Below are 27,985 nucleotides of genomic sequence, written 5' to 3'. Positions count from 1 at the left end.
TACATAATACATCTTGGTGTTTATTTCTGGTTCACATAAAAAGTTGCCACATGATTGCAAAATAATTCCAGGTATCAAATCTACTTACATTTTCACTCATTCTAACATCTTACAATTTCCAAAGTGGGGAATGAAAGGAGCCAACTGGCAATGTAGCATTAATAGACAAGAAAAGCAGACTACATATGCAAAGAAACATCTTAAGAAAACTAAGCAAAGAAACCTTCACGTAATTTTAAAACAGGAAAACAGATCAAATGTGTTCTGGACCTGTGAAAGCTTCAATATAAAAAGGCATCCATGGAATGGCTTCCTCCATTTAAAAAAAATGGCAAAAGGTATTTCAGGTTATGGCACTGGGGCACCCATTCCTGTGAATACACAGAAAACCACTCTTTGTTCAAAGCTCAGGTCTAGAGTAGTATACAGAACATTTCAAGTAAGAGGACAGTGGTCCGAAAGAAACATTTTCATTGACTTTTTAAAAAGGTGGGGTGGAAGGGCTATCTTGTTTTCTTTTCTCCGTCCAGAGACTGATCACTTTCGGAATCATACAGGCATTTCTCTACACACCTCCTCGGAAACCAACCTCTGACTCTCTTTCCATCTAGCATTGAGAGATAAATAATAAACATTAGCCGTAGCATACAACATTCATTTTACCACAGAATAAATGTATCTATCCTCACCCCCAAATACTGAAATCCATCATACATATTAAAGAATATTTAACTAAGATGACTAGTTTGTGAAGAGGTGGTTAACTTTCTGAAGAAATCCAGCCTAGTGAGTGGCATCTAAACCTGACTGACTGCTAGCGGAACAGAATTAGCAATACTTATGGATTAGCTAAAGAAGTTTTTTAAAGGAGAAGTATCACTGTGGGATGGGGAAAAAAACCTAAAATGTCCTTTAGGGCAATGTGACTCTAGCTATAGAAACTCAAAGATGGGTGCAAACTTTTGAGAGACTAAGATCTTCTAAAATATCACAAAAAGTTGTCCTCTTTTTAATGGATTTGTGTCACTTTTAATGGATTTTGTTTTATTTTTACACATGACCACCACAGCTACCTGTGAATACCATACATTTCTTGGATTTGAAGACACAACCAAAAGCCGTATTTCAAAATATGTTCTCTTTTTTCTGCTTTTGAGTACAGGCCCATTCCCAAGTTATGAACAAGATAGGTTTGTTCTTAAGTTGAATGTGTATGTAAGTTAGAACAGTTATATTTTTAAATGTGAACCCCCCCTCCCCCCAAAAAAAGCTTTGGATAGCATACGGAAGGGTTAACACTCCTATGGTGTTTGCTTTGCTGTCTGTGCTCCTATTCAGAAGATTTCACCTCCCTTTCTGTCCCTGTGATAATTGGATTTCGGAAAAAATGGCTTGATGTAGAAACAAGGATTGGTGAGAAAACTTCAGTGGAGACACCTTTCCCCCAGGACAACTCTTTCAGGAGTTAATTTCCCTTCTGAGGGGTAGATTTCTCTCACTTTTGGTTGTCTCACATCTGTTTTTTTAACTAGGAGTCATTTGTAACTCCAATGTTTGTAACTTGGGGACGGCATGTATTTTAGCCTTTCATGACTGTCATATAGATAAAAGCAAAAATTCTAGAACTTCAAAAATGTTGTTATAGTATTGGGTATTCATGAGAGTTCAGTTTCAGGACTCCATGTGAATACCAAAAAACATGAATGCTCAGGCCCCTATTAATGAAATGGTGTTGGTATGATAAGCCTCAACTGGTAGGCACACCATAATGCACACTATTAGTTAAATGTCAAGACATCTCAGGGCAGGAGCAGAGACATTCTTTGTGTGCATTCTTTGGCCTTGCGAAGCAGTTGGCTAGCAGGTGCTTGAGAGGTAGAGGAGAGATGCAAATCTCTAATTGATACAGTAATAAGGCATAGGGTAGTAGCAAAGGTAAGAAGGCATAGGGTAGTAGCAAAGCAGGCTCTCAACTGCCTACTTTCTAAGGTGAAACACTGATAGCTGAGTCTTGCCTCCATCTACATGTCTATCCTAGAACATCTTCTTGCCCTGGTTGCGTTAGATTTCAAGTATTATTATGATTTAAAAAAAATATTTCTGAGGTCCCAAAATCTGTCATATATACATGTTTGAAAACTACTTCCAACCAGAGCTTTTCTATAGTATGCTGAACTGATCAAACAAAATGAAGTCTTCCCAATGACAGGCATATAAGTATATGCAGCACAGCAATATTTCTCAAGGCATCTGATACAAGGAGCAAGCAATCCCACCCCCTGCAGATGGATGCCAAATGTGTGCCAACCCACAACCATTTCAACGGCAGGCAACCAATACCTTGAGGACTAGCTTCTGTCCAGGGACCACCATTTTTTGTAGCGCTGGTTTCGTCATTATGACACGGTTCTGAAAATTAGTTTGGAATTAAATTACAAAATACTCTTAACAATACTATACTATTGTACTGAGTGGTGAGTTATTTTTTTTAGTTTATTGAGACAATACTGTAACTTAGAGGTGTAATTTTAAACAAGATACCATCAGTTGCCAAGTCAGTGATTTTCTCTCCATACATCCAGTGCCTGAAAGATAAATTTAATAAATTAGTCACACCCTGCATTTTAGTTTATTATGGCAACATTTTTCAAACACAGTTTGAATTTTTAAAGTAGGTACTAACTTCAGTCCTCTTGTAGCTAAAATCTGATCTCCTTTACAAAGGATAATTCGAGGCTCCTCAGTGCATGGAGTTGTGAAGAAAGTCCTCAAACCTTTTGTAAGAGGGCAACAGGCACCGTTGTAATCTTCTATTGCTTGATATCTCACCTGAAGGTTTTGAAAGATTAAAGTAAAAATCCTTTGACTGGTACCGCTGGATAAATCACTAACTGCACATTATAAACCTGTACTCTATGGCAATACAACAGGTTATCTGAGTGCATAATCTTCAGATCTTAAGCACAAGGGAGTGGTTTAAGCTGCCTTGAAGGATATCCTTGTGAGAGGCATATTTGCTGGGCACAGAAAATTTCATGAAGTATTGCCTTATGGCAAACATCATAGTTTTGAGCAAACTGTTCAAAATGGTAGAGGCAGCCCAATTCCAAGTGCTGATATTTTGTTTAGATCTATTTCAGTCTGGCATTTTGGCCAGATTTGGGCATTGGTTGGGCAGACGTATGAACCTTGTCTGTTCAAAGCTGAGGAAAGGGAACTAGAATTCTGTTAATTCCTTTGATTTGTGAGATGCTTTTGACAGCATTTACTGTATTATTCTGAGACACAGGTAAAACAATGTTCCTATACCTATCTATGCTTACTGATCACCTCTGTTCCTTTTTGTCAGATCCAAGTGAGGTTATAGAAGGATACTACTATAGAAATTATAGCTATCAACAAATGTCCATATCTCCAACATTTGTGGTGTTACAGATATGGACCACTATAGGATAAGTTATAACCAGTTAGTTCAAATATCTGTAATTCATAATCCATCTGCATTATGCTAGACCAATGCTTTGTTTTTTATTCCAACTCCTAGGATGGGCATCCAGAAACTGTGGCCCTCCAGCTGTTTGGGCCTTCCTGACAATTGAGCAAGCTCATTAGGGCTTCAGGGATTTAGAGGCCCAAACAGCTGGAGGACCCCAGTTTGAGGATGCCTGCCCTAGGAACTCTCCACTAACACAGCCAGGGAGTTCTGGGAGTTCCAAAGGTATCTTGCCAAAGTTCTTCTTTCTTGTAGAGTCAACTAAATGGTCATCATAACATGGGATAAATTCTAGCACAGTAGTAGAACATGACATTTGCATTCATATCATTAATAGATTAATTTCCATTACATCTAATTTCAAGATATAGCAGGCACTGGCAGCCAGTGTGGAAGAGGTCTCTCTTGAATACATGGAAGATGCTCTGTGTTTTTTCGAGACTGCAGCTTACACAGTCCCTGGCCATTCTGGTTAGGGAAAATTAGAACTTTAGTCCAAAGCATTTGCAGGACTCCACGGTGCATACCTCTGTTTTATAGTATATATCAGTGGAAAATGTGCTCCAGTTCTCTTTCAAAATGCCATAGGGTCACATCATGTCCTGAACACGATTTTAGAGTATATAAAATGAAATTACATTACACATCTCTTAGTTAGGTTCAACCTAATCCAACCTGTCAAAACATGGCTTGCGAATGTCACTCAGAGTATCTTTTCATGAACTGTGGAATGACCTGTTTGGTGAGAGGGCTTATTAACAAAAGACCCTCCTCATAAATGTACACCAGAGTAACTTATTAGCAGCAGCGTGACCCAGAACCAGTAGCCAAAAGTGGTAAAAAGAACAAAAACATACAGACCAATGCTGTATCTTTCTTAGGAGGCTTTCCTTCATAGCAAAATAATATGGTTGCACTATTTACAAGAACAAGGTTTCCATAAAACAAAGTTTTTTATACTTCCTTTTTGCTTCCACATTAGGCTTCCTTCTCATGCAGATAAAAAGCTTTGTGCTCACACAGTCTCTTCTCACACTAAATTTACATAGGAGCCTCACACAGTAGCCTTTTACACACAGCAGCTTTACACACAAGGCCTTCAACATGGGGCTTCTCTCAACAAAGCCTTCTCACACCGGGCCTACTAACACCAAGACCTACTCACACAGAGGACTGCTCACACTGAGGCCTTTCTCTCACTGAGGCCCTCTGACACTAAGGGCTCTCTCAGACTGATGCCTCTCATATACTGAGGCGAACTAACACTGAGGCCTACTCATACTGAGTCTTACTAAAACACTGAGGCCTTTCTCCCACAGAGACCTCTCACAGACTGACAACAGCTAAGCTACAGGCATACCTGCTTATATTGAACTTCAGCTTTTGCTGAGTCATTACATCGTCACAATTTTTGTAATTAAAAATACTTAGTTAATATTTAGTATTTCTGACACAACCTGCCGGAAGAACTCCCACAGCTAAATGAGCTGTCAGAATTTAAAACACACCTGAACACTTATCGCTTCCGGAAAGCCTACCCAGCTAGTTTTAATTATGAATTTTAAACTCGCATCTTGTGTTCACTATATTTTAACCTTTGTTCTATTTTAATACATTTTATAGACATACATTTTCATATGTGCATTTCATAAAATGTTTAAGATGATTACGTGCTTTTAGCTATCCTGCAACCACCTCGAGCCACAAGGAGAGGCGGGAAAAATATAATAATAATAATAATAATAATAATAATAATAATAATATGTGCCTATCAAAAGCAGAATATAAATGTCTTCTACAAAAGACCCAGAAATAGACAAAATATCAAAACTGTAAGAAGAAGAAAGACGATGACAGCAACACACTGGCCCAGATCTAAATGCCAACCTTAGCTAGCCTAGATTCACTGACCCAATGGGAAATTTGATAAGTCAGCACTTACGTAAGCTCCAATAAATTACTATTCAATTGAGACCTATGTTTATGCAAATTTCAGAGACGCAGAGACATACTTACACTTCTCACTCGCTTATCAGCTTTTTGTTTCAGTTGCTCTATCTGCAAGAGATTACATATTAGGAGGATTAAAGTGCATTCCCCTGGGACCCAGTTTCTCAGCTTTCCACAGATTTAAAATGAATTTCATTATGCACAGATGGGGAAATTCAGGAGAGGATGGGAATGGCTTACCGTTAAACTATACTGATGGCAGCCTTCCTTCACAGGCCATTCTAACCCATCGCCTTCTGAGATTCCAGACCATGTGAAAACCTGCTTGAAATTATTCCATTTGCTTCCCAGGTCATAAGGAAAAATAAAGGTTTCTTTTGTTTGGTAATAGTTGATGCGATCTTTGGCCTGGAAAGCAAGAATAAAAGCCTCAAGTCAGTTATATGCAAACCTTCTGAACAATATGTAACAAATGACTCCAATTTACTACAGAACTGACAAGGGGCCATTACGATTCCTGGTGAAATGAGCCAAAAGCAAAAATCAACTTGTATAGAAGGAATCCTAAAGTGTGTATGTCAGCAAATGTGGTTAGGAAGAGCTATTATCAAGATCATTTATCTATTTGAAGTATTTCCAATCACTATTTAGAACTACAGTTTCACAAAAAAGCATGTCTTAACACATAATATAATACACTCAAAGTGTTCAAAGTGCATGTATTTCTGCAGACTGGAATTTCAGACAAAAACCAGAAAATTATTAAAGAATAGGATAATGTTAGGATATTATTACAGCATCATACACGAAGGGGCCAGCGTGATGTAGTGGTTTGAGTGTTCGACTAGAACACTAGGACACTAGGGTTCAAATTCCACTTGGGCAAGGCACACTCTCTTAGCCTCAGAGGGAAGGAAAGGAAACCCTCTCTGAACAAATCTTGTCAAGATAACCCCAAGACAGGTTTACTTTAGGGTCAACATAAGCTGGAAACTGCTTTAGGACCCACAACAACTAGCTTTTATATACTTCAAATCTTTAAGCTTGAATATTTTCAAGAAGTACTGTGCTGCCTTTCTTTAATGTGGATACATCCTTTATTCTTTATATTATACTGACCTCTAGTGATACAGTAAAAGTAGATACTTAAAACTCTTTATTTTCAGTGTCTTCTAGAGCTGCTTTCCAAATAATAATAATAATAATAATAATAATCATCATCATCATCATCATCATCCTGACCTCACAATCATGGGGGGGGGGGGGAGTATGGATCGTTAATGTTGCAATCCCAGGTGACAGCAGGATTGATGAGAAGCAACTGGAAAAGCTTACACGATATGAGTATTTAAAGATAAAACTGCAAAGACTCTGACACAAGCCAGTAAAGGTCGTCCCAGCGGTGATTGGCACACTGGGTGCAGTGCCTAAAGACCTTGGTCTACACTTAAAAACAATCAGCATTGACAAAATTACCATCTGTCAGCTGCAAAAGGCCACCCTACTTGCATAACCTACTGCACTCATTATTTGCCAATGCATCACACAGTTCTAGACACTTGGGAAGTGTCTGACATGTGATCAAATAAAAAAGCCAGCATAGTGAACATGTTTGCTGTGCACTAATATTGTTATGTATGAAATAATAATAATAATAATAATAATAATAATAATAATTCATTTCTAGACCACCCAGTCTCCCTGAGGGGACTCAGGGAAGTTTACACTTTAAAAAGGCAAACATGAAATGCCCGAACAAATTCAATAAAACAATATAATAATAATAAAGAATAATAATAACAGTAAACTTAACGCGTAAAGGAATTAACAGTAAAGTAAAACACAGGATATAAATAATTATGTAAAACATCTTACACTAATCACATATTCAACATTAAAACATCTCTCATGATAAAAACTAAAATAGAAGAAAATTGGCTATTATAGATGTTCTTTAAAATATACCATGTGGCCACGGGGTACAAGTATGTTGGCCAGCATTCCAAATGAGATTAGTCTAGAGCGGTAGTTCTCAACCTGTGGGTCCTCTGATGTTTTGGCCTACAACTCCCAGAAATCCTACCAGATGGTAATCTGGCTGGGATTTCTGGGAATTCTAGATCAAAAAACCTGGGGATCCACAGGTTGAGAACCACTGGTCTAGAGTGTCCCAGTCCTTCTCCTCTCCATATGCCAAAGTGCAGAGGTGTGTTTTCAAGAGTTTTTTTTGAAGGTAAGGAGGGTGGGGGCTGTTTGAGGGAGGGAGTTCCAGAGACGGAGAGCGATCACGGAGAAGGCCCCCCTCTCGTTCCCACCAACCACACTTGTGACGGGGCTTCCTCAGATGACCACAGTGCCCGAGATGGCCTATATAGGGAGATGTGATTTGACAAACAGCCTGGACCCAAACCATTTAGGGCTTTATAGGTAACGACCAGCACTTTGTATTTAGCTTGGAAGCAGACTGGCAACCAGTGGAGCTGCAGTAACATAGGAGTAGTTCTCTACCTGTACGGGGCCCATTAGTGACCTGGCTGCCAATCTCTGAACTAACTGTAGTTTCTGAACTATTTTCAAGGGCACCCTCACGTAGAGAACATGCAGTCGTCCAAACATATTATCTTAAACTACATTAGATAAGTTGCTTATGTATGGAAAGTGCCACATTCACTTCAATGGCAGGCACAATTCTGTTTTGAAGGCTTTTTAAGTGTTCGTTTTCATTGAGTGCAATAGGAAAGCACTTGACAAGAAGTGCTTTCAAAGTTTCTGCAGGAGCCACCATACCCACAGTATTAAAAATCCTAGAATTCTTCCTGGTCAAAGCATCTCAGGCAAAAACAGTTCAATGCTTGTTTGAGAGAGATGGGTCAGGAATCTGGAATATGCAAAGAGAACCTGTCTCATTTCCAGAATTAGAAAGCCATCCCTGGTACTTACAACAATACTGTTTTGTGTATTTTGGCAGTTAATAATTATATATGGGTGAGGCAAGTTGCTATTTGATTGCACCTTTTCACTCCTGAAAAAGGAGCAGCAGTAAACATTCAAGGATACCAAACACTGCCTGATATGTTCTACTTCATTTGAAGCTAACATGTCATTAGGTACACTACAGGAATGTGGTTTAAAACAAATGTTAAGCTGGAGGTGGGAACTGGACATGGTGCAGAGTCAGATTTTTTTAAAAATAGGAATTATTTCAATAAAACAAGTCATTCAATGAATAAGCTGTCTTGTTCCAAAGAAGAGCTGCACCACCAGGAGCGTGACTGATGTTTGCCCACCCCTGCTGCAGTCAGTTGCTAAATGATAGAAATAAAGAGAAATGTAGAGAATTGTGAAGTCTGCTTATTCTTATTCTACCTCCTGTTTGAAACATCTTACCAGGGATTCTGTTAACAAGATGTTTACTGGCTTCTATGGAAAGTGGTTTGGCTTAGAGTTTATACTATACAATCCTATCAGTTGCATACTACTGTGATTGGATGGAGCTTTCTAGCAGAGAATGCCAAGTACTTCAGTAAACTATACATATCCCAGGACTCTGTATTATACAGAAATTACAGTTAAAGTGGACTTATAGGGCTATAAAAGTATAGTGCTCATACATTTTAAGTTTAATTGATAACACATGGAATAAAAGGTAAAGGTACCCTTTGACATTAAGTCTAGTTGAGTCCAATTCTGGGGGATGATGCTCATCTCCATTTATAAACTGAAGAGCCAGAGTTGTTCATAGTCACCTCCAAGGTAATGTGGCCGGCATGACTGCATGGAGCACCGTTACCTTCCTCCAAGGCGGTACCTATTGATCTACTCACATTTGCATATTTTCAAACTGCTATGGTGGCAGAAGCTGGGGCTAACAATGGGAGCTCACCCCGCCCCACAGATCTGAACTGCTGACCTTCTGGTCAGCAAGTTCTGCAACATGGCGGTTTAACCCACTGTGCCAGTGCAGCCCCCTAAGACATGGAATAACAGAGTCCATTTCTGAGCCCAGTTTGCTTCTGTAGAGAGAACAAACATATACAATACACCAATTTACCTAAGTCATAATATATTTTTAAATGCTATGAAAAATGACATTACCTTTTCTTCAATCCATGATTCAATTGAAGTTTTATTCCTTAAGATGACTTTCATCTAAAAAGAGACAGGTTTATTTATGTGCATAAGTACACTGAGAGAGCAAACAAACAATAGAAGCCGTTTTGAGAAAACTACATGGCAGTAAGTATTTTGTTTCTCTAATATTTTTGAATAGGCAGCATGTTTAGTCATTTGAGCATTGGATTATGACTTTGGAAAGTCTGCTCAGCTGTGGAAATTCACTGCGTAACCTAGAGCAAGTCACACCCTCTCAGCCTCAGGTGAAAGTCAAAGCCAAATCTCCTCTGAACAAATCTTGCCAAGAAACTTTCATGATAGCTTCACCATGAGTTGGAAACAACTTGAAAACAAATAACAACAATATCTTTGAAAAGGAGTAAGGAGGGTTTTCTGAACCTAGGATGTTGTCTGGACTAGCCCTTTGCACCTCACTCAATCAACACCTGGATGAAAGATCTTCAGGGAATCCCATTAATGAAATCTTGAGCTCCACCATGGAGGAAAGGCAGCATGATTAAAAACAGAGAAATAAAACTACGGGTGACACTTATGACACTAACATTGTTTTGTTTCTCCAATATACTATCCCTTGAGGGACAGTGAGTCTCAAGAACTAACTCTTGAGCTAAGAAGGCATCATGTTGTGGCTTTTGGGAAGCACTCCTTCTCCTCCCTTCCTACCTTAAAAATGACCCCAGAATCTGTCCAAGGAAGATGAATGGGCAGAAGAATATGCATTCTACTCCCCCAAATCACATAAACCTGCACAGAACTAGTTGGAGATAGATAGATACACATACACACACATACAGTAGCTGAACCCGCCACATGTTGTTGTCGCCAACCTTTCCTCCCTCTTTCTCCCCTTTTTTTCTTTCTCTCCTTCCTTCCTTCCCTTCTGTCTTTCATTCTCTCCTTCCTTCCTTCTCTTCCTCTTTCCTTCCGCCCTCCTTTTCTTTCTCTTCCTTTTTCTCCCCTTTCTTCCTTCTCTACTTATTCTTGCACTGCAACTCCCAGCAGCCCTCCTGATCAATCTACCTACCCATCTATCTCTATCTAATGTATCTATCTATCTTATCTATCTGGTGGATTGCTGGGTGTTGCAGTCCAGGAATAGGAAATTGGAAATATACAGGGATTGGGATGCTCTCAAAGAAATCCAAGGAGAAGAAAGCTTACAGCTTGGAAGTAGTGCATTTGGATCATCCTCCTCTCCTAAAGGGCCTAGTCTAGGGGATGCTGGGAGCTGTAGTCCGAAAGAGTGTGTGGATATGCTATTGTGTGTTTTGTTTGCCAGGGAGAGTTGTTTTTGCACATGTGTTGTAGCATCTTTTTGCTTTTTTGGCTTTTTAGGCTTTTTAAGTCCCTTCTGTTGTGTTTTTCAGTGTTTATGAGTGATGGTCACTCATTGGCCTGTTAGGTGTATTGTGACCAAATTACGTATCAATTCATCCAGTGGATTTTGAGTTATGTTAATCCCACAAACTAACATTACATTTTTATTTATATAGATACACACACACGCATACACACACAAACACGTATACAAACACACATACACACAGGATATAGGAAACATATTAGTAAGCAAATGAACTCAAGACTACTACGCTGTCTTCTTCTTCCCATAAGACCAAAGATATGAGCACACAAAACCAAAAGAACCGAGGCATGGCCTAACATAAATATTCATCAGATTCTACAGTACATTCTGTCTGTTTATGTACACTCCATTGCTTTCCCCCTGCTGTATTTATCCAGTCTACTTCCAGAGATTAATCATCTCTATGTTATTTGCTCAGATGCTTCAAACTGGCCCTCTGATTCTACTGTGCACTACTTCAACATACTCCAAACTGTCACAAGCCAAGAGCAAGAATAACAAGAGCATTACACAAACAACTGAGCCCAGCTATTGAACAGCTAGTGATTATGTGGTAAAAGAGTCAAAACGGACAATGCAGTTCAGTCTGGGTCACTCATGGAAGATAACAATTTCCAGGCTTTGGGGAATTTATGGCAGTCTATTCAATGCTCATTTAGCCCCATTTTATGGGGGAAACCTCAGCACTACCCAGATATCTCCATAAAAGGGTTTTAATCAAAAGCACTGAAAAATGTCCATTTGAACATTTTAATAACATTAAAAGGAATAAACCAAAGGTTTGATAACTTACTAGTTTGATTATAACTCAGAATTCCATAGGTCGTCAGCCTGCAATTTTAGATACCCAGGAAGGCAAAGTGTGGTCTCCCAGAAACTACTAGCATTTTTCCACTGGATATGCTGGCTAGTGGGGCAATGATCTATAGCAGGTATGGACAAACTTGGGCCCTCCAGGTGTTTTGGACTTCAACTCCCACAATTCCTAACTTGTGTCTGTTTCTCTGGTTATTCTTGAGATAGTAACTCCAGTACATTTCAAAACTGGTTGTACTAGCTAGGCCAAGCATCCTCAAACTGCGGCCCTTCAGCTGTTTGGGTCTTCAACTTCCAGAATTCCTGACAATTGAACAAAGCTTGTAGGGACTTTTGGGAGGCCCAAACAGCTGGAGGGCCATGGTTTGAGGATGCCTGAGCTAGGCTGATTAAGTTACAATCTAATAGCATCCAGAGCGTCACGAGTAGCCCATGCCTGCTATATGGACATGCAGCCTAATTAAAGCATATCTGTTTCTCAATATGTTATATACAGGTACTACAAAATATTGTACTCTATTGTTAACTGAGTTTTAAGCAGGAGATGAACTTCAGCATTTCTACTTCGTGATTCATTGTTGTGCATTTTCCATTTTGAAAATAACCCTTTCAATCCATCAGTAATGTTTCCTTTCTTCCATTTCTACAGCCTTTTCCCATCTCTCTCTCTTAATTCCCCAATATACACATGTGTACATGCTGGCCCCCAAGTTAAAGACAAGATAGGTTCTGGAGATTTGTTCTTAAGTCGAATTTGTTTGCAAGTGAAAACAGGTACAATTTTTAGGGTAGCTCCACCCACATCTAACTCTATCTATCTGTCTATCTATAGCTCGAGGTACATGGAAAAGTGTGTGTGTGTGTGTGTGTGTGTGTGTGTGTGTGTATATATATATATATATATATATATATATATGCACCTGTATACACACACATATGTACATACATATACAGGTCCTCGCTCCTAATCTTGCTGATGTATGGTAGACTCCTGCAGAGGTGAGAGGATCCCTCTTGTCCTTTGCTGAAAGTAGCATTTGTTGGATTTTCTTGGTGGAATCTATCATATACCATGCAGATGTGGACAAGTCTACATAGGGACCGCCAAATGCAGAGCCCAAATACAAATCAAGGAACAGGAAAGGCGCTGCACACTAATTCAACCAGAGGAGTCAGCCATAGCAGAGCACCTGATGAACCAACCTGGACACAGCATATTATTTGAGAACACAGAAATGTTGGACCATTCTAACAACCACCATGTCAGACTACACAGAGAAGCCATTGAAATCCCCAGCCATGTGGACAATTTCAACAAAAAGGAGAAAACCATGAAAATGAACAAAATCTGGCTACCAGTATTTAAAAACTCTAAAGTCAGGACAGCAAATGAATACCAATGAACAAAATCTGGCTACCAGTATTTAAAAACTCTAAAGTCAGGACAGCAAATAAAGACCAACACTCATAAAAACAGGGGGATTCCAGACAAGATTCAATGAGAGCCAGCTAACACCTCCCAACAAAGTATTCCCCAGGCAGCAACCAGTCAGGCTTTGAAGCTGCAAGGCCATTAAATGCTAATCAAGGTGGCTGTGCAGAAGTTATTAATACTTTGCATGTTTTACACTCTATATATATGTGTTTGGGTTAGCTACAGTAACACTGGAGCAGCCTATTTCAGAGATCCTCAGTCAGCGATACCATGGAGACCAAGGCAAGCTGGCAGAAGGACGAGTGGGAGGAGCCAAGTGGAGAGAGTTTTGAAAACAGACAGTTTGAGAGTCAGTTAGGAGTTGATTTTGTATCTGAGAGGAGTAAAAGAGTGGAAGTGAAGAGTAAGTGGGAGAGTGAAGTGTGAAGTAAAGAATTGTGGCTTTGGGAAGCCTGAATAGCTACTGGAGGTTTCTCAGTCTAAGGAGGCTGAAAGGAGAAACATAGCCAGTTTTCTTTAGTCAAGGGAAAGGCTAAAGGATAAGCTTGTTAATTTATTTGATCAAGGAAAGATCAAATAGGGAAGATATTCCTGTACTGAAACATTGTTTAGTAATAAGAGCTTCACCTCAGTGAGATACTGTGTAACCTGGAAGAGTGAAATGTTTAACTAACCAAGTATTATTCAAAGTTCTATAAATTAAGTTACAACTTGTAACCACACGCTTTGTTCTCAATAAACCAGTTATCTTTTGTTGGAGACAGTCTCATCTCCATCCATTCTGCGTCTGTATTGACATATCTCACAGTAATACTTCATATCTCACGTTGGTGGCAGTTACCATAGATTACATATAACAATTGGTCTCCACTATACCAGTTGGTGGAAGAATTCAGAGAAATAAACAATAAATCTCCCTCTACTCTCCTGTCACACGACAGCAGCGTGTGCTTTCTCTCCACTCTGATCACCTCCTTGCAGTGGCCAATTGCAAAATTCACACATTTCTCAAGCAGGCAAGAGTTTTTTCTCCCATCGTTGACATTCCACAGATATATAAACCTCACTTGCCTAGGTTCCAACAGACCCCTCAACCTCTGAGGATGCCTGCCACAGATGTGGACAAAATGTCAGGAGAGTATGCTTCTGGAGCATCGCCATACAGCCTGGAAAACTCACAGCATCCCAGTGATTCCGGCTAGGAAAGCCTTTGACAGCACAAGATATGGGCGTTTTGGAGAGTGCTACATACCTTGCTATCACAAGAGATCGCGAAGAAGCAAATGCCAGAATATCTGACCAAAATTACAATTTCAGAATGCAAAAACACTGTGATTAGAACACTGACATTCACTTTAGTTCTGGTTGAGGAGGGATTAGACACACCATGCCTCATCACTATCCCACATGAGTTTCACATCCTTTCCTCAAAGGGCCAATGGTTGGTTCTTGGGAGATGCAGTTCAAAAGTGAAAGACAGAGAGAAGTAATAACAACTTCAGCATGTGGTATGCTGTCTCAACCTAACCTGTCTTCTTCTACTTCTAAGTCTATAAGGAGAGCTGCCCAAAGCAATGTCAGATTGGAGCAGAGGCAAGCAAGCCAGCACAGAGACCTGCAGAGCAGCTTATTTCACTGTGCCAGTGAGTACTGCAAGGAATTTCCACAAATTATCACCCTCTCTCATGTTCACTTCACCATGCCTCATTCACTTAAGCATGCAAGACACACCCTCCTCTACTTGGCAGGCCTTCTTAACATCAAAGCATAGGTTAAGATACAGGAAACTGCTTTCCAAAAATTGGCCCAATCAGATGGGGAGGAGAGATCTTAAGAATAAGGGATAATTTACAATATAAGAAAGCAGAAAGAACAACTCCCACTCTCCTTAAAAATTTGATTATACCCAATTTTCAAAATTTCTTGTTTTGTAACAAAATAGACTCACCTGGATAAAGAACAACATGCCTACTGCTATTGTTGTCCCCAGTGCCAATCCCAAGGCAAATAAAGAAGCAGCGAATGCAGATAATCCAAAAGGAATGATTGGGCGAGGGTCTCTTCGGGCCGCACTCATATCAATCCTAACAGAACTCCAGCCAAAGGATACCTAAAGGAAGACATTGGAAAAATACAGAAATTCAGGGAAGCAGTTTACCAGAGTAAAACAAATCTAGGAACATGATTAAGAAATGTTTGCAGGTATTTAAAATTCATCACATTTTTAGGGACAGATTTAAGAAAGATCGGCAATCTTCACCCTCATCTTGGCGGTCCAGAAATACTGGCCTGCTAGAATTTGGTAGCAGGCCATATTACTTGAGGCTGACAACAAATTAAGCTGTTTTCTGAAGTTTTTGCTAATTCAAAACATAGTGACACCATATACCAACAACTTGCAATAGTGGGAAAGGGTGGTAGTGGAACAACCCACGGCTGTATGAAGTTAATTCTCAACTCTGCCAATTTATTGTAGGCAAGAAGAAATGCCTATTATCTGGGTTCGATGCCAAGAAGGAATAAAAAGATTCTGGCTTATAAAGCAAGTCAGGTGCAGACCAAAAGATACCTGACAATACAAATGTGAAAAGGTTGAAGGGCTAAGAAGGAAGCAGTATTTCCAGAAGTAAATTAATTCAGTTGTGTGTATGATAAGGACAGTCACACCAACATCTACTTACCCTGGGTTGTTGTAGGTTTTTCAGGCTGTATGGCCATGTTCTAGAAACATTCTCTCCTGACGTTTCACCTGCATCTATGGCAGGCATCCTCAGAGGTTGTGAGGTAGACCTCACAAACTCTGAGGATGCCTGCCATAGATGCAGGTGAAACGTCAGTAGAGAATGCTTCTAGAACATGAACATACAGCCCGAAAAACCTACAACAACCCAGTGATTCTGCCCATGAAAGCCTTCAACAATACATCTTCTTACCCTGTTATAAAGCTGAGTGTACATGGTCATGATAAAAATGAAAGCAGCATGGATACATCCAAGTGGAGCCAGAAGAAGAAACAGAGTGAAGGAGGCATGGTTTTGAAACCCGCAGCAGTTATTGATCCAAGGACAGTGATGGTCCATCTTCATCACACACCTAAGAAACAATCCAAGTTTAATACTCCTGTTCTAGAAGAATAGCACCTGCCAAGTCCTGGCTACTCTCATTCACCACTATCAATACCATTTTCAAAATAAATCTGAGTATTTAGAAGCAGGCTTAAAGACAGGCAGAAAGAGTACATGTGAAGTATAATGCAGGCATCTCTTTCTACATTCCAAGAAATACCAGAATCTATTTTAAAGCTGCTATATTACATGATGAAGTGGGTCCTAATTGTACAGTTGAACAACATTGTACAATTAGCATCCACTTCAATACCCAGGAGAGTGTGCTTGCTCCATCAATGTTTAACATTTACACAAATGACTACCCACTGCCAGAAGGGAGCTTTGAAATTGTTGAACAGAAGCTCTCTGAAGCCTTAGGTGTTCTTACTGCCCATTACAAGGAAAACCAGCTGATTCCTAATCCATCTAAAATGCAGACATGTGCTTTTCATCATAAGAACAGACAAGCATCTCGAGCTCTGAGGATTGCCTGGGAAGGAATCCCACTGGAGCATTGCAGCACACCCAAATACCTAGGAGTTACTCTGGACCATGTTCTGACTTACAAGAAGCACTGCTTGAATATCAAGCAAAAGTGGGTGCTAGAAATAATATCGTATGAAAGCTGACTGGCACAACCTGGGGATTACAACCAGACACAGTGAAGACATCTGCGCTTGTGCTTTGGTACTCTTCTGCTGAGTATGTATGGCCAGTGTGGAATACATTTAATCACATTAAAAACAGTGGATGTGGCTCTTAATGAGACATGCCACATTATCACAGGATGTCTACACTCTACACCACTGGAGAAATTATACTGTTTAGCCGGTATTGCACCACCTGACATCCGTTGGGAAGTAGCAGCCTGTAATGAGGCATTGACATCTCTGGCCCATCCCCTGTTTGGATAACAGCCAGCATTCCAATGCCTTCCATCAAGATATAGCTTCCTCAGATCTACACAGATATGTGCAGGAACACCTCAGTAAGTGAGAGTCCAAAAGTGGCAGGTGAAAACCCAGAAGGCACTGAACAGGTTGCACTCTGGCACCATGAGATGCAGAGCTTTAAGAAATGGGGCTACAAAGTGGAGTCCACGACATGTGAGTATGAAGAAGAGCAAAGCACAGACCACCTACTATGATGCAACCTGAACCCGGCCACATGCACAATGGAGGACCTTCTCAGAGTAACACCAGAGGCACTCCAAGTGGCCAGCTTCTGGTCAAAGGACATTTGGTATAATGGCAGGTTTTTAACTTTGTTTGTGTTTTTAAATACACTGTATCTTCAATTCGCTTCTGACATGATAAATAAGTTGAACAATATATGTATTTGTAGTACCTGTTACATTTTCGGCAGTGATGTGACCGCGGAGCCTTGTAAGACTGGCATATTTTACAGTATTGAAGATACATGCAGTCCTGAGAGTTTTCCTCAAAGAAATAAAGAGAAGGCAGTTAAGGAGCGAGCAAGTTTGCAGACGATATCTTATCACTGCTTTCATTTATTATTATGTATGGATGGATGTGGCAACACTTTTAGTGGGGCAGAGTGTAAGGCTAGCAATCACGCCCTTCAGCCAAGAGGCAATTTTAAAATAAAAAAGTACACTACCAACTTGATAGCAGAAAAAATGGTATATTCATGTTGTCGCATGCTTTCAAGTTATTTTTGACTTATAGTTATGTTAGTGGGACCTCTTATGGGATTCTCTTGGCAAGAACTATTCAGAGGTAGTTTGCTACTGCCTTCCTCTTTAGGCTGAGAGAGTGTGACTCACCCAAGATCAACCACTGGGTTTCTATGGCTAAGTGAGGATTCAGTCTGGTCTTCTACAGTCCAAATCCAATACTCAAACCATTATAGCATACTGGCTCTCATATAGAAAAATTAATCCATAAGTAGCAATCGATTATGCAATAGGAAGAAGCTTATATAAATAAAATAATATTTATTTCAGCTTACAGACATTTCTTCCATTTTTTACAAGGCCAATCTTCTCCACCCAGTCCTAGTAACATCCTTTTAAATAAATATCACATTAAAGTAGCCAGACTTTTCTAATGATGTCCAATTCAATTACATTTAAAACACTATTTTTCAAAAAATAGTTTGGATTTACTTGGTCGGACTGAAAAGGATTGAAATGTGTCTGACAACTAATGCATACACAGTGCAACAACAGAGTTACATCCTGTCTTTTGGGCACAATTTCTACTTATTGCAAACCAACGGGTGACCAATCAATCAATGTCTGGGGAACTGATAATGCATTTAGGAAACATGATCAAATAGTAACTGAATTCCCCATGTGAGGAAAACTGAGTTACTATCTGACCTGATTATACGAATGACAAGCTTGCTCTAAGCCAATAGGGCTTGGATTGATCACTAACATGGGTGAGGCAATAGCATTAATACATTCACTATGGTCATTTTGCTTACTGGTTTCCATCCAACGGGAACATAGCCAGGGCCCACAAACATGGCATTGAAGTAATTGTAAAGGATCATAACAGTCCAGTTGATGAGCATGATGAAATTGATACTTCCTCCTGTCGTGTCCAGCGGCCAGTACCACAGAACGGCATCAATCATAGCCATGGCAGAGCATATTGCGATTACGCTGAGAGCTATGATGGGCCCCCAGTGGCACAGTCTTCGCAGTTCATGGAGGTTTTCAAACCTGATAACAGAACAAAGCACCCCCATTCTGCAACCACCAGGTGCACAATCCTATTTTATATGGTTCCTTTCAGGTAGGCCTTTCCATCTGGCGTACGTTTTCATCTCTATGACAAGGGCTGCATGTCCAAATTGGAAGAGCAAAGTAGGGCTGATTAAGTCATTTCTTCTTTTTGGAAGAATCATCAGGCATCAAAGCTGTTCAGGTAAGTTTCCAAAGGCAAATCTGCCTCTACACGCTGTCTAAACAAATAACAAGAAAAAGTAAGCAGAGTCATTGTTTGATATTCTTTTGATAAGAAGAATATTTAAAAACCATTTAGCAATAGCATACATGCTTTTCACATAGGCTTAGTCCAGACATAATAAGATTTGGCTATCTTGGAGATTAATATGGTCTGGGGAGGCCTTGCTCTCAGTCCCGTTTCCTTCACAGGTGTGACTGGTGGAAACGAGAGACAAGGTCTTCACAGTAGTGGCCCCTTGGGTATGGAACTCCCTCCCCAGTGACATTAGATCAGCCCCCTCCCTCCTAGCATTGGTAAAAGCTTGGCTGTGGGATCAGGCCTTTGGAGAATAGTGCAGTGCAGTTAACAGATTTGTTTTCTAAGATCTACGGATACATTCACTGGAACACCTCAGCAAGCGAGAGTCCAAAAGTGGCAGGCTCAAACCCAGAACCTCAACCAATGGCTGATACCAAATGAGAGACTCCCCCCTGGGCACACAGAAAACTGGGCGACTTGGAAGGCGCTGAACAGACTGCACACTGGCACCACAAGATGCAGAGCCAATCTTATGAAATGGGGCTACAAAGTGGAATCCATGACATGCGAGTGTGGAGAAGAGCAAACCACTGACCACCTGCTGCAATGCAACCTGAGCCCTGCTACATGCACAATGGAGGACCATCTTGTGGCAACACCAGAGGCACTCCAAGTGGCCAGTTATTGGTCAAAGGACATTTAATCAACTACCAAGCTTGCAAATTTTGTGTTTTTTGTCTGTTTGTTTGTTTTGTTCTGTTAGAAATGTAATACAATTGTCTGGTTGCCCCTGACACAATAAATATATAAATAAATATAATGCAATACAACTGGTTTGGTTAGCTCCTGAAAAGATAAATTAATAATAGATTTGGAATATATGGAATGACTATGGAAGGGCTTGGGGCTATAACTATGGATGGTGTGCTTTTAATATGGAATGTAATATTTTAAATGTTATTAAACATTTAAAATAACATGTTATTAAACATGTTTTAATTTTAATTAATTTAATTTTATTTTTTTGGAATTGTATGTGTTTTAAGGCATTGAATAATTGCCTCTATGTAAGCTGCCTTGAACCCCCTTCGGGGTAGAGAAAGGCAGGGTATAAATAGAGTAAATTAAGAAAAACATAGTTTCTACTGAAGAATGAGCAAGGGGCTCATGTGCTTTCCTCTTTTTGACATACGCCTAGTTTTGTCACTTATATTCTGGTGCATAACAGAACTATTTCACATAATATCTGAATCAAGAATGAGGTGCTTTAATGCTCTTACAAATCAGGAATCTCGTAAACTGGACAAAACAACAGTCCATTCAGGAATACAATTGGCTCTCCATATCTACAGATTCTGTATCCATGGATTCAACCATCCACCAATATATATTCCAAAAGCAAATCTTGATTTTGCCATTTTATATAAGGGACATCATATCACTTTGCCATTGTGCATAACAGCTTTTGGTATCTACAGAGCGCCCTTGAACCAAACTACAATGGATACAAAGAACCCACTATAATAGTTTCTTCGATATAGAGAAATTATACAGAAGTCTTTTATTAAACATTCATAAGTGTTCTTTTAAATATATACATCTCAAATCTTGCTCAGTTGCTTGTGTTTGCAAATGAAAAGTCTGTTGTCACAACATGGAAACGAATGCAGTCTTGTGTTTTGACAACTTATAATCCGTCAAAAAAAAAAAAAGGCTAAGGAACACTACTCGTATTTCTAGATTTCTAGTTCAGGTATGCTTGGATCATAGAACCTTATACAGCAGTGGATCTCAACTTGGGGTCCCCAGATGTTTTTGGCCTTCAACTCCCAGAAATCCTAACAGCTGGTAAACTGGCTGGGATTTATGGCCAAAGGTTGTAGGCCAAAAACATCTGGGGACCCAGGTTGAGAACCACTGTTATACAGGAATGAAGGAAAATTGCCTGCCTTCAGAAGAGAAGCAGTTAGCACAGTGCAAAAATGACAGTGAGCATTGTACAAAGTGGTGATTCTTAACAAAGCTGGGGAAAAGTATTTTCTTTACCACATTTAAAAAAATAAATTCCATAAGTGATGCACTAACATGTGAAGATCTAAGTTTCTGAGTGCTGGACCAAGGGAAATCAATTGGATTGAATACTGAGGGTTGAAATCCTGCCCTCAAATCCCAGATCTTTCATGAGGATGGAAGAGTTTACCCTCTGCTTCAGGATTTCACAATATAGTACTTCCTTTTTAAAAGCTGATGTCAGAATAGCCTTGGTTACTAGGGCTGGGCGGTTTCGTTTCGTTAATTCGTAATTCATTAATAATTCGTTATTTTTTTCAATTACAAAATGATAACGAACCATTCTGGAGCAATTTTTTTAAAAAACGAATTTTTAAACACGTTTTGTAAATGCTTCGTATTTCGTTATTGTATTCGTTTCGTTATTGTTCTGAGGTCGTTTCGTTATTATTTCCGCATGTCTGGGGCAAGTTTTTTGTTTAATTAGTGAAAAAAAATTATAATATCACACCAACAGTCAACAACAGAGGGAGAGGGAAGCTTCAGAAGTTTTTGGAGGTTTTTTAGCGTATTTCGCGGTCGCGTCCGCCATTAACGAATCGATTCGTTATTGTTTCGGAAATCGATTCGTTAATGTTTTGTAAATTTTTTCACATTTACGAAATTTTGTAAATACCGAACTTTTTTAAGGGAAAATTTTGTAATTATTTTAAATATCGAAACAAAAAACCCCCCCAAATACAAATCGATTTTAGAAACAAATTTTTCCGTTGTTACCCAGGCCTATTGGTTACACACACAAGTGACAAAAAATAGTATGTAACTTTGTAGGCATTACCCGTACTTCTTTTCTCACACTGTACTCAGTCTAAAGCAGGGTGAGCCAATTTTATGCACAGGATGTATCAACTGCCTCCAAATGACCAAATTAAATGGGTGTTTCTTTATGTTAAATGGTATAAAAGGACACTGTGATGCATTTAAAGCAGTGTTTCTCAAACTCTGCTCCTCCAGGTGTTTTGGATTTCAGCTCCCAGAAATCCCAGCCAGCTTACCAGCTGTTAGGAACTGTGAGAGCTGAAGTCCAATACATCTGGAGGAGCAGAGTTTGAGAAAGTCTGATATAAAGATTGAATTGCTATTGTTGGAGGGTTCTAGAAGAAGCAATACACACTTTCCTCAAAATGAGAGGGAGGATACATGCAGGACAGAAGCTATATTCTAACTACGTCTACTACGAACCAAAGACCATCACTTTTGCCTAATCGTTTAACATAACATAAGGAGACATAAGTTCACAGGTTCAAATCCAGGGAGCGGCGTGAGCTTCCGATGTCAGCTCCAGCTTCTGCCAAACCAGCAGTTCGAAAACATGCAAATGTGAGCAGATCAATGAGTACTGCTCAGGCGGGAAGGTAATGGCGCTCCATTCAGACATGCTAGCCACATGACCTTGGAGGTGTCTATCGACAACACCGGCTCTTTTATTAGGAATGGAGATGAGCCCCTACCCCCAGAGTCAGGCAAGACTGGACTTAAAGTGAGGGGAAAACATTTACCTTTACCTAAGGAGACATAACATTTAACATAACATAGGGCCCCTGGTGGCACAGAGGGTTAAACCACTGAGCTGCTGAACTTGCTGACCAAAAGGTCAGCGGTTCCAATCCAGGGAGTGGGGTGAGTTCCCACTGTTAGGCCCAGCTTCTGCCAACCTAACAGTTCAAAAACATGCAAATGTGATTAGATCAATAAGTACCACTTCTGTGGGAAGATAACAGTGCACCATGCAGTCATGCTGGCCACATGAGCTTGGAGGTGTCTATGGACAATGCCGGCTCTTCGGCTTAGAAATGGAGATGAGCACCACAACCCTGAGTTGGACACAACTAGATTTAATGTCAGGGGAAATATTTTCCTTTAAGGAGACCAATGCCTTATTCTCCCCTAAGGCCAATGCTAGTTTGCAGCACTGAGTTTTGTCATTCTCTTCCATTTGGCAATACAACAGCTACTAGTTTGGATGGAAGATATTGCAGTTTTGCTTATTGTTGTGTTCCTTCAAGTAATGCCATGGGATTCCTTGGGAAGATGTATTCAGAGGTTTGCCCATGCCTTCCTTTGTAGCTCAGAGAATGGGAATTGTCTGAAGTCACTTCAAACCAGGTCTCTCCAAAACTGTCATGACTGTACTGTGCTGGTTCTTAATTTTGATGTGCCAGCTTCATTTTAGAGAAGAGCTCAAAAACATGATGGGGAAAATTTGACGGTGTTAACCACACCCTACCTGCATGTCTAAAACTGTACACATAATGAAGAATCAACGCTTAAACTTGCAAGACAAGAAGAAATAACTTCTTTATGTGAGGACTACAAGCTCCCAACTTTCTACAAATAAAAAAGGCAATTATCTAGAATTATCTGGTTCTTTTTCTTCCTACATTACAGGGTGTGTGAACTCTATTGGACAATCAGAAGAGGAAAGAGCTGGGAAATCTTACTTTTGGGGTCCCAGATAAAAATGGGCAATGATTACATGATTATCCTAAAAATAACTGCCAAAATCTGGCAGGCATCTAACTTTGTGTTACATTTTATGCTCTGTTTTAGGCACCTTTTGCCATGTGTAAGCCACCCCGAGTACCTTTGGAGAGATGGTGGTGGGATACAAGAATAAACATATCATCATCATCATCATCATTAAAAGGACAGTTTAAGTACTAAGGAACAAATCACCAAGAAATTGTTAAAAAATAATATGATTAATATGAAGATACCATGGGAAATTCATGAGTTATCAACTAAGGAATGTATGACGCTTTCTTGTGAGTCCCATGCTTTCTAAGTGAGGCAAGCATAATAATAACTGCTATAGAACTCTAAATACAAGTGGTAAATGTATTTAAAGCATTAAATAAACTTAGATCATGATTTCGTGATAGTTAATGCTACCATTCTCCAATTTCACTGAAAATTATGTTCACGAGGCTTTTTGTATCTTTTTTGTTAGCAATTTGATGACACATTTGGTATTTTTCTGTAGTAAAGAGACGAAGGCAAAGAAGGTAGCCGACGTTGTCTGTAGACAACTCCTAGGTCATGTGGCTGGCATGTCTGCATGGAGTGCTGTTACCTTCCCGCTGAAGTGATACCCATTAGAGACAAAGATGAAGTATTTTGGCCACATAATAAGACAGGAAAGCTTAGAGAAGACAATTATGCTGGGGAAAAAGGAAGGAAAAAGGAAGAGGGGCCGACCAAGGGCAAGATGGATGGATGGTATCCTTGAAGTGACTGGCTTGACCTTGAAGGAGCTGGAGGTGGTGACGGCCAACAGGGAGCTCTGGCGTGGGCTGGACCACGAGGTCATGAAGAGTCGGAAGTGACTGAACGAATGAACAACAACAAAAGGTAAAGGACATTAAGTTCAGTTGTGTCCGACTCTGGGGATCGGAGCTCATCTCCATTTCTAAGGCGAAGATCCGCCATTGTCCGTAGACACCTCCTAGGTCATCTGGCCGGCATGACTGCAAGTAGTGCAATTACCTTCCCACCCACCGGAGCGGTACTTATTGATCTACTTACATTTGCATGTTTTCGAACTGCTAGGTTGACAGAAGCTGGGTGCTGACAACGGAAGCTCACGCCACTCCCTGGATTCCAACCTGTGACCCTTTGGTCAATATTCCTGCTTCTTGGCAGGGGGTTGGACTGGATGGCCCATGAGGTCTCTTCCAACTCTTTGATTCTATGATTCTAAGTTTCGCAGCTCAGCGGTTTAACCCACTGTGTCACCGGGGGCCCCCACCATTATACTACAATATTATTAGTAATTTTACATGTAATATATAATATACAATTATATTATTTTACTAGACGCCCCTTGCAATGTGTTGCTGTGGCCTAGTCTGTGTATATGTGTATATATATGTGTGTGTATATTTGTGTATATATGTGGGTTATGCGCGTGCATTGTAATGTATTTTTTAGCTTTTAAGTCTCTTCTGCTGTGTTTTTCAGTGTTTTATGAGTGATGGCCACTCGTTGGCCTGATAGGTGTATTGTGTCCAAATTTGGTGTCAATCTGTCTAGTGGTTTTTGAGTTATGTTAATCCCACAAACGTACATTACATTTTTATTTATATAGAGTTAATCCCACAAACGTACATTACATTTTTATTTATATAGATTCTACCATATTATTAGGGCCCCCGGTGGCTCAGTGGGTTAAAGCACTGAGCTGCTGAGCTTGTTGATCGAAAGGTCGCAGGTTCAATTCCGGGGAGCGGCATGAGCTTCCGCTGTCAGCCCTAGCTTCTGCCAACCTAGCAGTTCGAAAACATGCAAATGTGAGTAGATCAATAGGTACCGCTCCGGCGGGAAGGTAACGGTGCTCCATGCAGTCATGCCGGCCACATGACCTTGGAGGTGTCTACGGACAGCGCTGGCTCTTCGGCTTAGAAATTGAGATGAGCACCAACCCCCAGAGTCAGACATGACTGGACTTAATGTTAGGGGACTACCTTTACCTTTACCCTTACCATATTATTATACCACAATTACACTACCAGTATATTATACTATTAGTATTACATAAGATATTGTGCTATATCATAAGTTATATTAATGCACTCTGGTTTTATTAACATATGACATTCTCTCTCTCTCTCTCTGGAGATTTGATGACTCTTAAATGTGCAGAGCTGTGATGGAGAGCAATCCCCTGAAAAGAAGGAGAGGGAGAAGGAGGGATGGCCAAGGCAAAGCCAGAGGTGTGAGAAAGAAGCCTGGAGGCAATGGCCACCAGCCACTCCCTCCTCCTTCCTGCTTTTGGACCCAGGAGATGAAGCAGAGGCTCCCAAGCAGAGCCAGGGAGGTCCCGCACCCCTCTCACCCGCCTCGTGACCCCTTACCAGGACAGGGCCCGGGACTCCCGCCTCCTCTGCAGCCTCTGGCTCCGTTATGTTTCTGTTTGGCGCGCCCGCCCTCGCTCCTTTCGCCCACTTCCCCGCCTCCGGGCACCTTGTCTGGGAGCCCGGATGCGCAAAACCCTTCACTTCCGCCCCGACTTCGCCTCGCCCTCAACAGCCTGGCAAGTCCGCCCGCAAATGAGTCCCTCCTCTTACCTCTCAGCACGCAAAGCCATCAGAAGAATCAGTGCAGTTTGATCCCACTTTAGCTCAATGCTAGAGAATCGTGTATTTTGGTGAAGCACCAGCACATTTTGGCGGAAGAGGCTCAAAACATTGTGAAAATCCAATGATTCCATAGAATTCAGCCATGGCAGTTAAAGAGGTGCCAAAACTGCATTCATTCTACACTGTATGGTAAAGATAAAGGTTTTCCCCTGACATTAAGTCTAGTTGTGCCTGACTATTATTATTTATTATTTATTAACCATCGGGGCTGTCTCTTCTGACCACAAGGTCATGAGTTCGAAGCCAGCCCAAATCGGAGTGAGCTTCCGACCAGTTGTGTAGCTTGTTGTCGACCTTTGCAACCCGAAAGACAGTTGTATCTGCCAAGTAGGAAAAGTAGGTAGCACCTATGTGTGGGGAGGTTAATTTAACAAAATTTAGGTTAAAAAGGTTGTCCCCTGACATTAAGTCCAGTCATGTCTGACTCTGGGGTGTGGTGCTCATCTCCGTTTCCAAGCCGAAGAGCCAGCGTTGTCCATAGACACCTCCAAGGTCATGTGGCCAGCATGACCACATGGAGCGCTGTTACCTTCCCGCCGGAGCGGTACCTATTGATCTACACACATTTGCATGTTTTCGAACTGCTAGGTTGGCAGAAGCTAGGGCTGACAGCGGAAGCTCACGCCGCTCCCTGGAATCGAACCTGCGACCTTTTGGTCAACAAGCTCAGCAGCTCAGTGCTTTAACCCACTGCGCCACCGGGCCCCCAAAAATTTAACAAAATTTACGAGGCCATAAAAAAGACTCCAGCAAAAGCATGCGGGGAATGCGGAAGTACTTAATCAGCGTTGCAGATGGACGATGAAAGCAACAGCTCCCCTGGCGGCCAGAAAAAGTTAAATAGCCTCTGACTGTTTGTCTATATCTGTTGTGCATCTTTGGCATTGAATGTATGCCATATATGTGTACATTGTAATCTGCCCTGAGTCTCCTCCGGGGTGAGATGGGCGTAATATAAATACTGTAAACAAACAAATAAATAAATATTGATATACTGCCTTTCTCAGCCTGAAGGCGATTCAGGGAGGTTTACAAACAGTACAATTTGCTGCCCACAATAACAAAGAACAATTAAAACATTTAGCATAAATAACATTTGACAAAATATAATGAAACTGATAGAAGTCTAAATCCACAGCGTCTCATTACTCAATTCATTACCCAATCACATTGTCCAGTCGTTCCGAAGATCAGAGTTTGTCTGCTACACTGCATTTGGGAAAGCTTGCTCAAAAAGCCAGGTTTAAACTTTTTTTCGAAATGTTAGGAGGGTTGGGGCCGACCTGGCTTAATATTTTCTGAGGAAATGTGCTCATGGGCACTCTGAGAAGTCATGCAGTTTTTTAAAAGATCAATCTTTAGATCATTTTTAAGCCGAAGAGCCAGTGTTGTCTGTAGACACCTCCAAAGTCATGTGGCCAGCATGACTGCATGGAAAACTGTTACCTTCCTGCAGAAGCAGTACCTATTGATTTACTTACATTTGCATTACATTAGTCAGTTAAACTGCTGAGTCAGT

The 27,985-nt window shown here is 40.6% G+C and overlaps 1 protein-coding gene across 2 annotated transcripts; it reads right to left on the bottom strand.

Annotated features, from left to right (window-relative positions):
• On the bottom strand, window positions 1-26,322 carry ZDHHC6 (zinc finger DHHC-type palmitoyltransferase 6). 2 transcript variants are annotated; one of them, XM_060768411.2, is made up of 12 exons: window positions 26,182-26,322; window positions 18,753-19,235; window positions 17,649-17,740; window positions 16,128-16,287; window positions 15,143-15,304; window positions 9,539-9,592; window positions 5,684-5,851; window positions 5,510-5,551; window positions 2,684-2,829; window positions 2,542-2,585; window positions 2,341-2,409; window positions 1-607 (listed from the first exon to the last, which is right to left on the bottom strand). In XM_060768411.2, the coding sequence occupies exons 2-12, from the start codon at window positions 19,017-19,019 to the stop codon at window positions 504-506; spliced, it is 1,308 nt and encodes a 435-aa protein (XP_060624394.2). In that variant the 5' UTR covers window positions 19,020-19,235; window positions 26,182-26,322; the 3' UTR covers window positions 1-503. The 2 variants fall into 2 exon arrangements, with proteins under 2 accessions (XP_060624394.2, XP_067321942.1); XM_067465841.1 differs by having other exon boundaries at window positions 18,753-19,231.
• Window positions 26,323-27,985: the final 1,663 nt, after the last annotated feature.

This window comes from Anolis sagrei, chromosome 3 (genome assembly GCF_037176765.1).
Source record: "Anolis sagrei isolate rAnoSag1 chromosome 3, rAnoSag1.mat, whole genome shotgun sequence".
In the NCBI taxonomy this organism is placed as follows: Eukaryota; Metazoa; Chordata; class Lepidosauria; order Squamata; family Dactyloidae; genus Anolis; species Anolis sagrei.
This window is presented reverse-complemented; position numbering and strand designations above follow the sequence as displayed.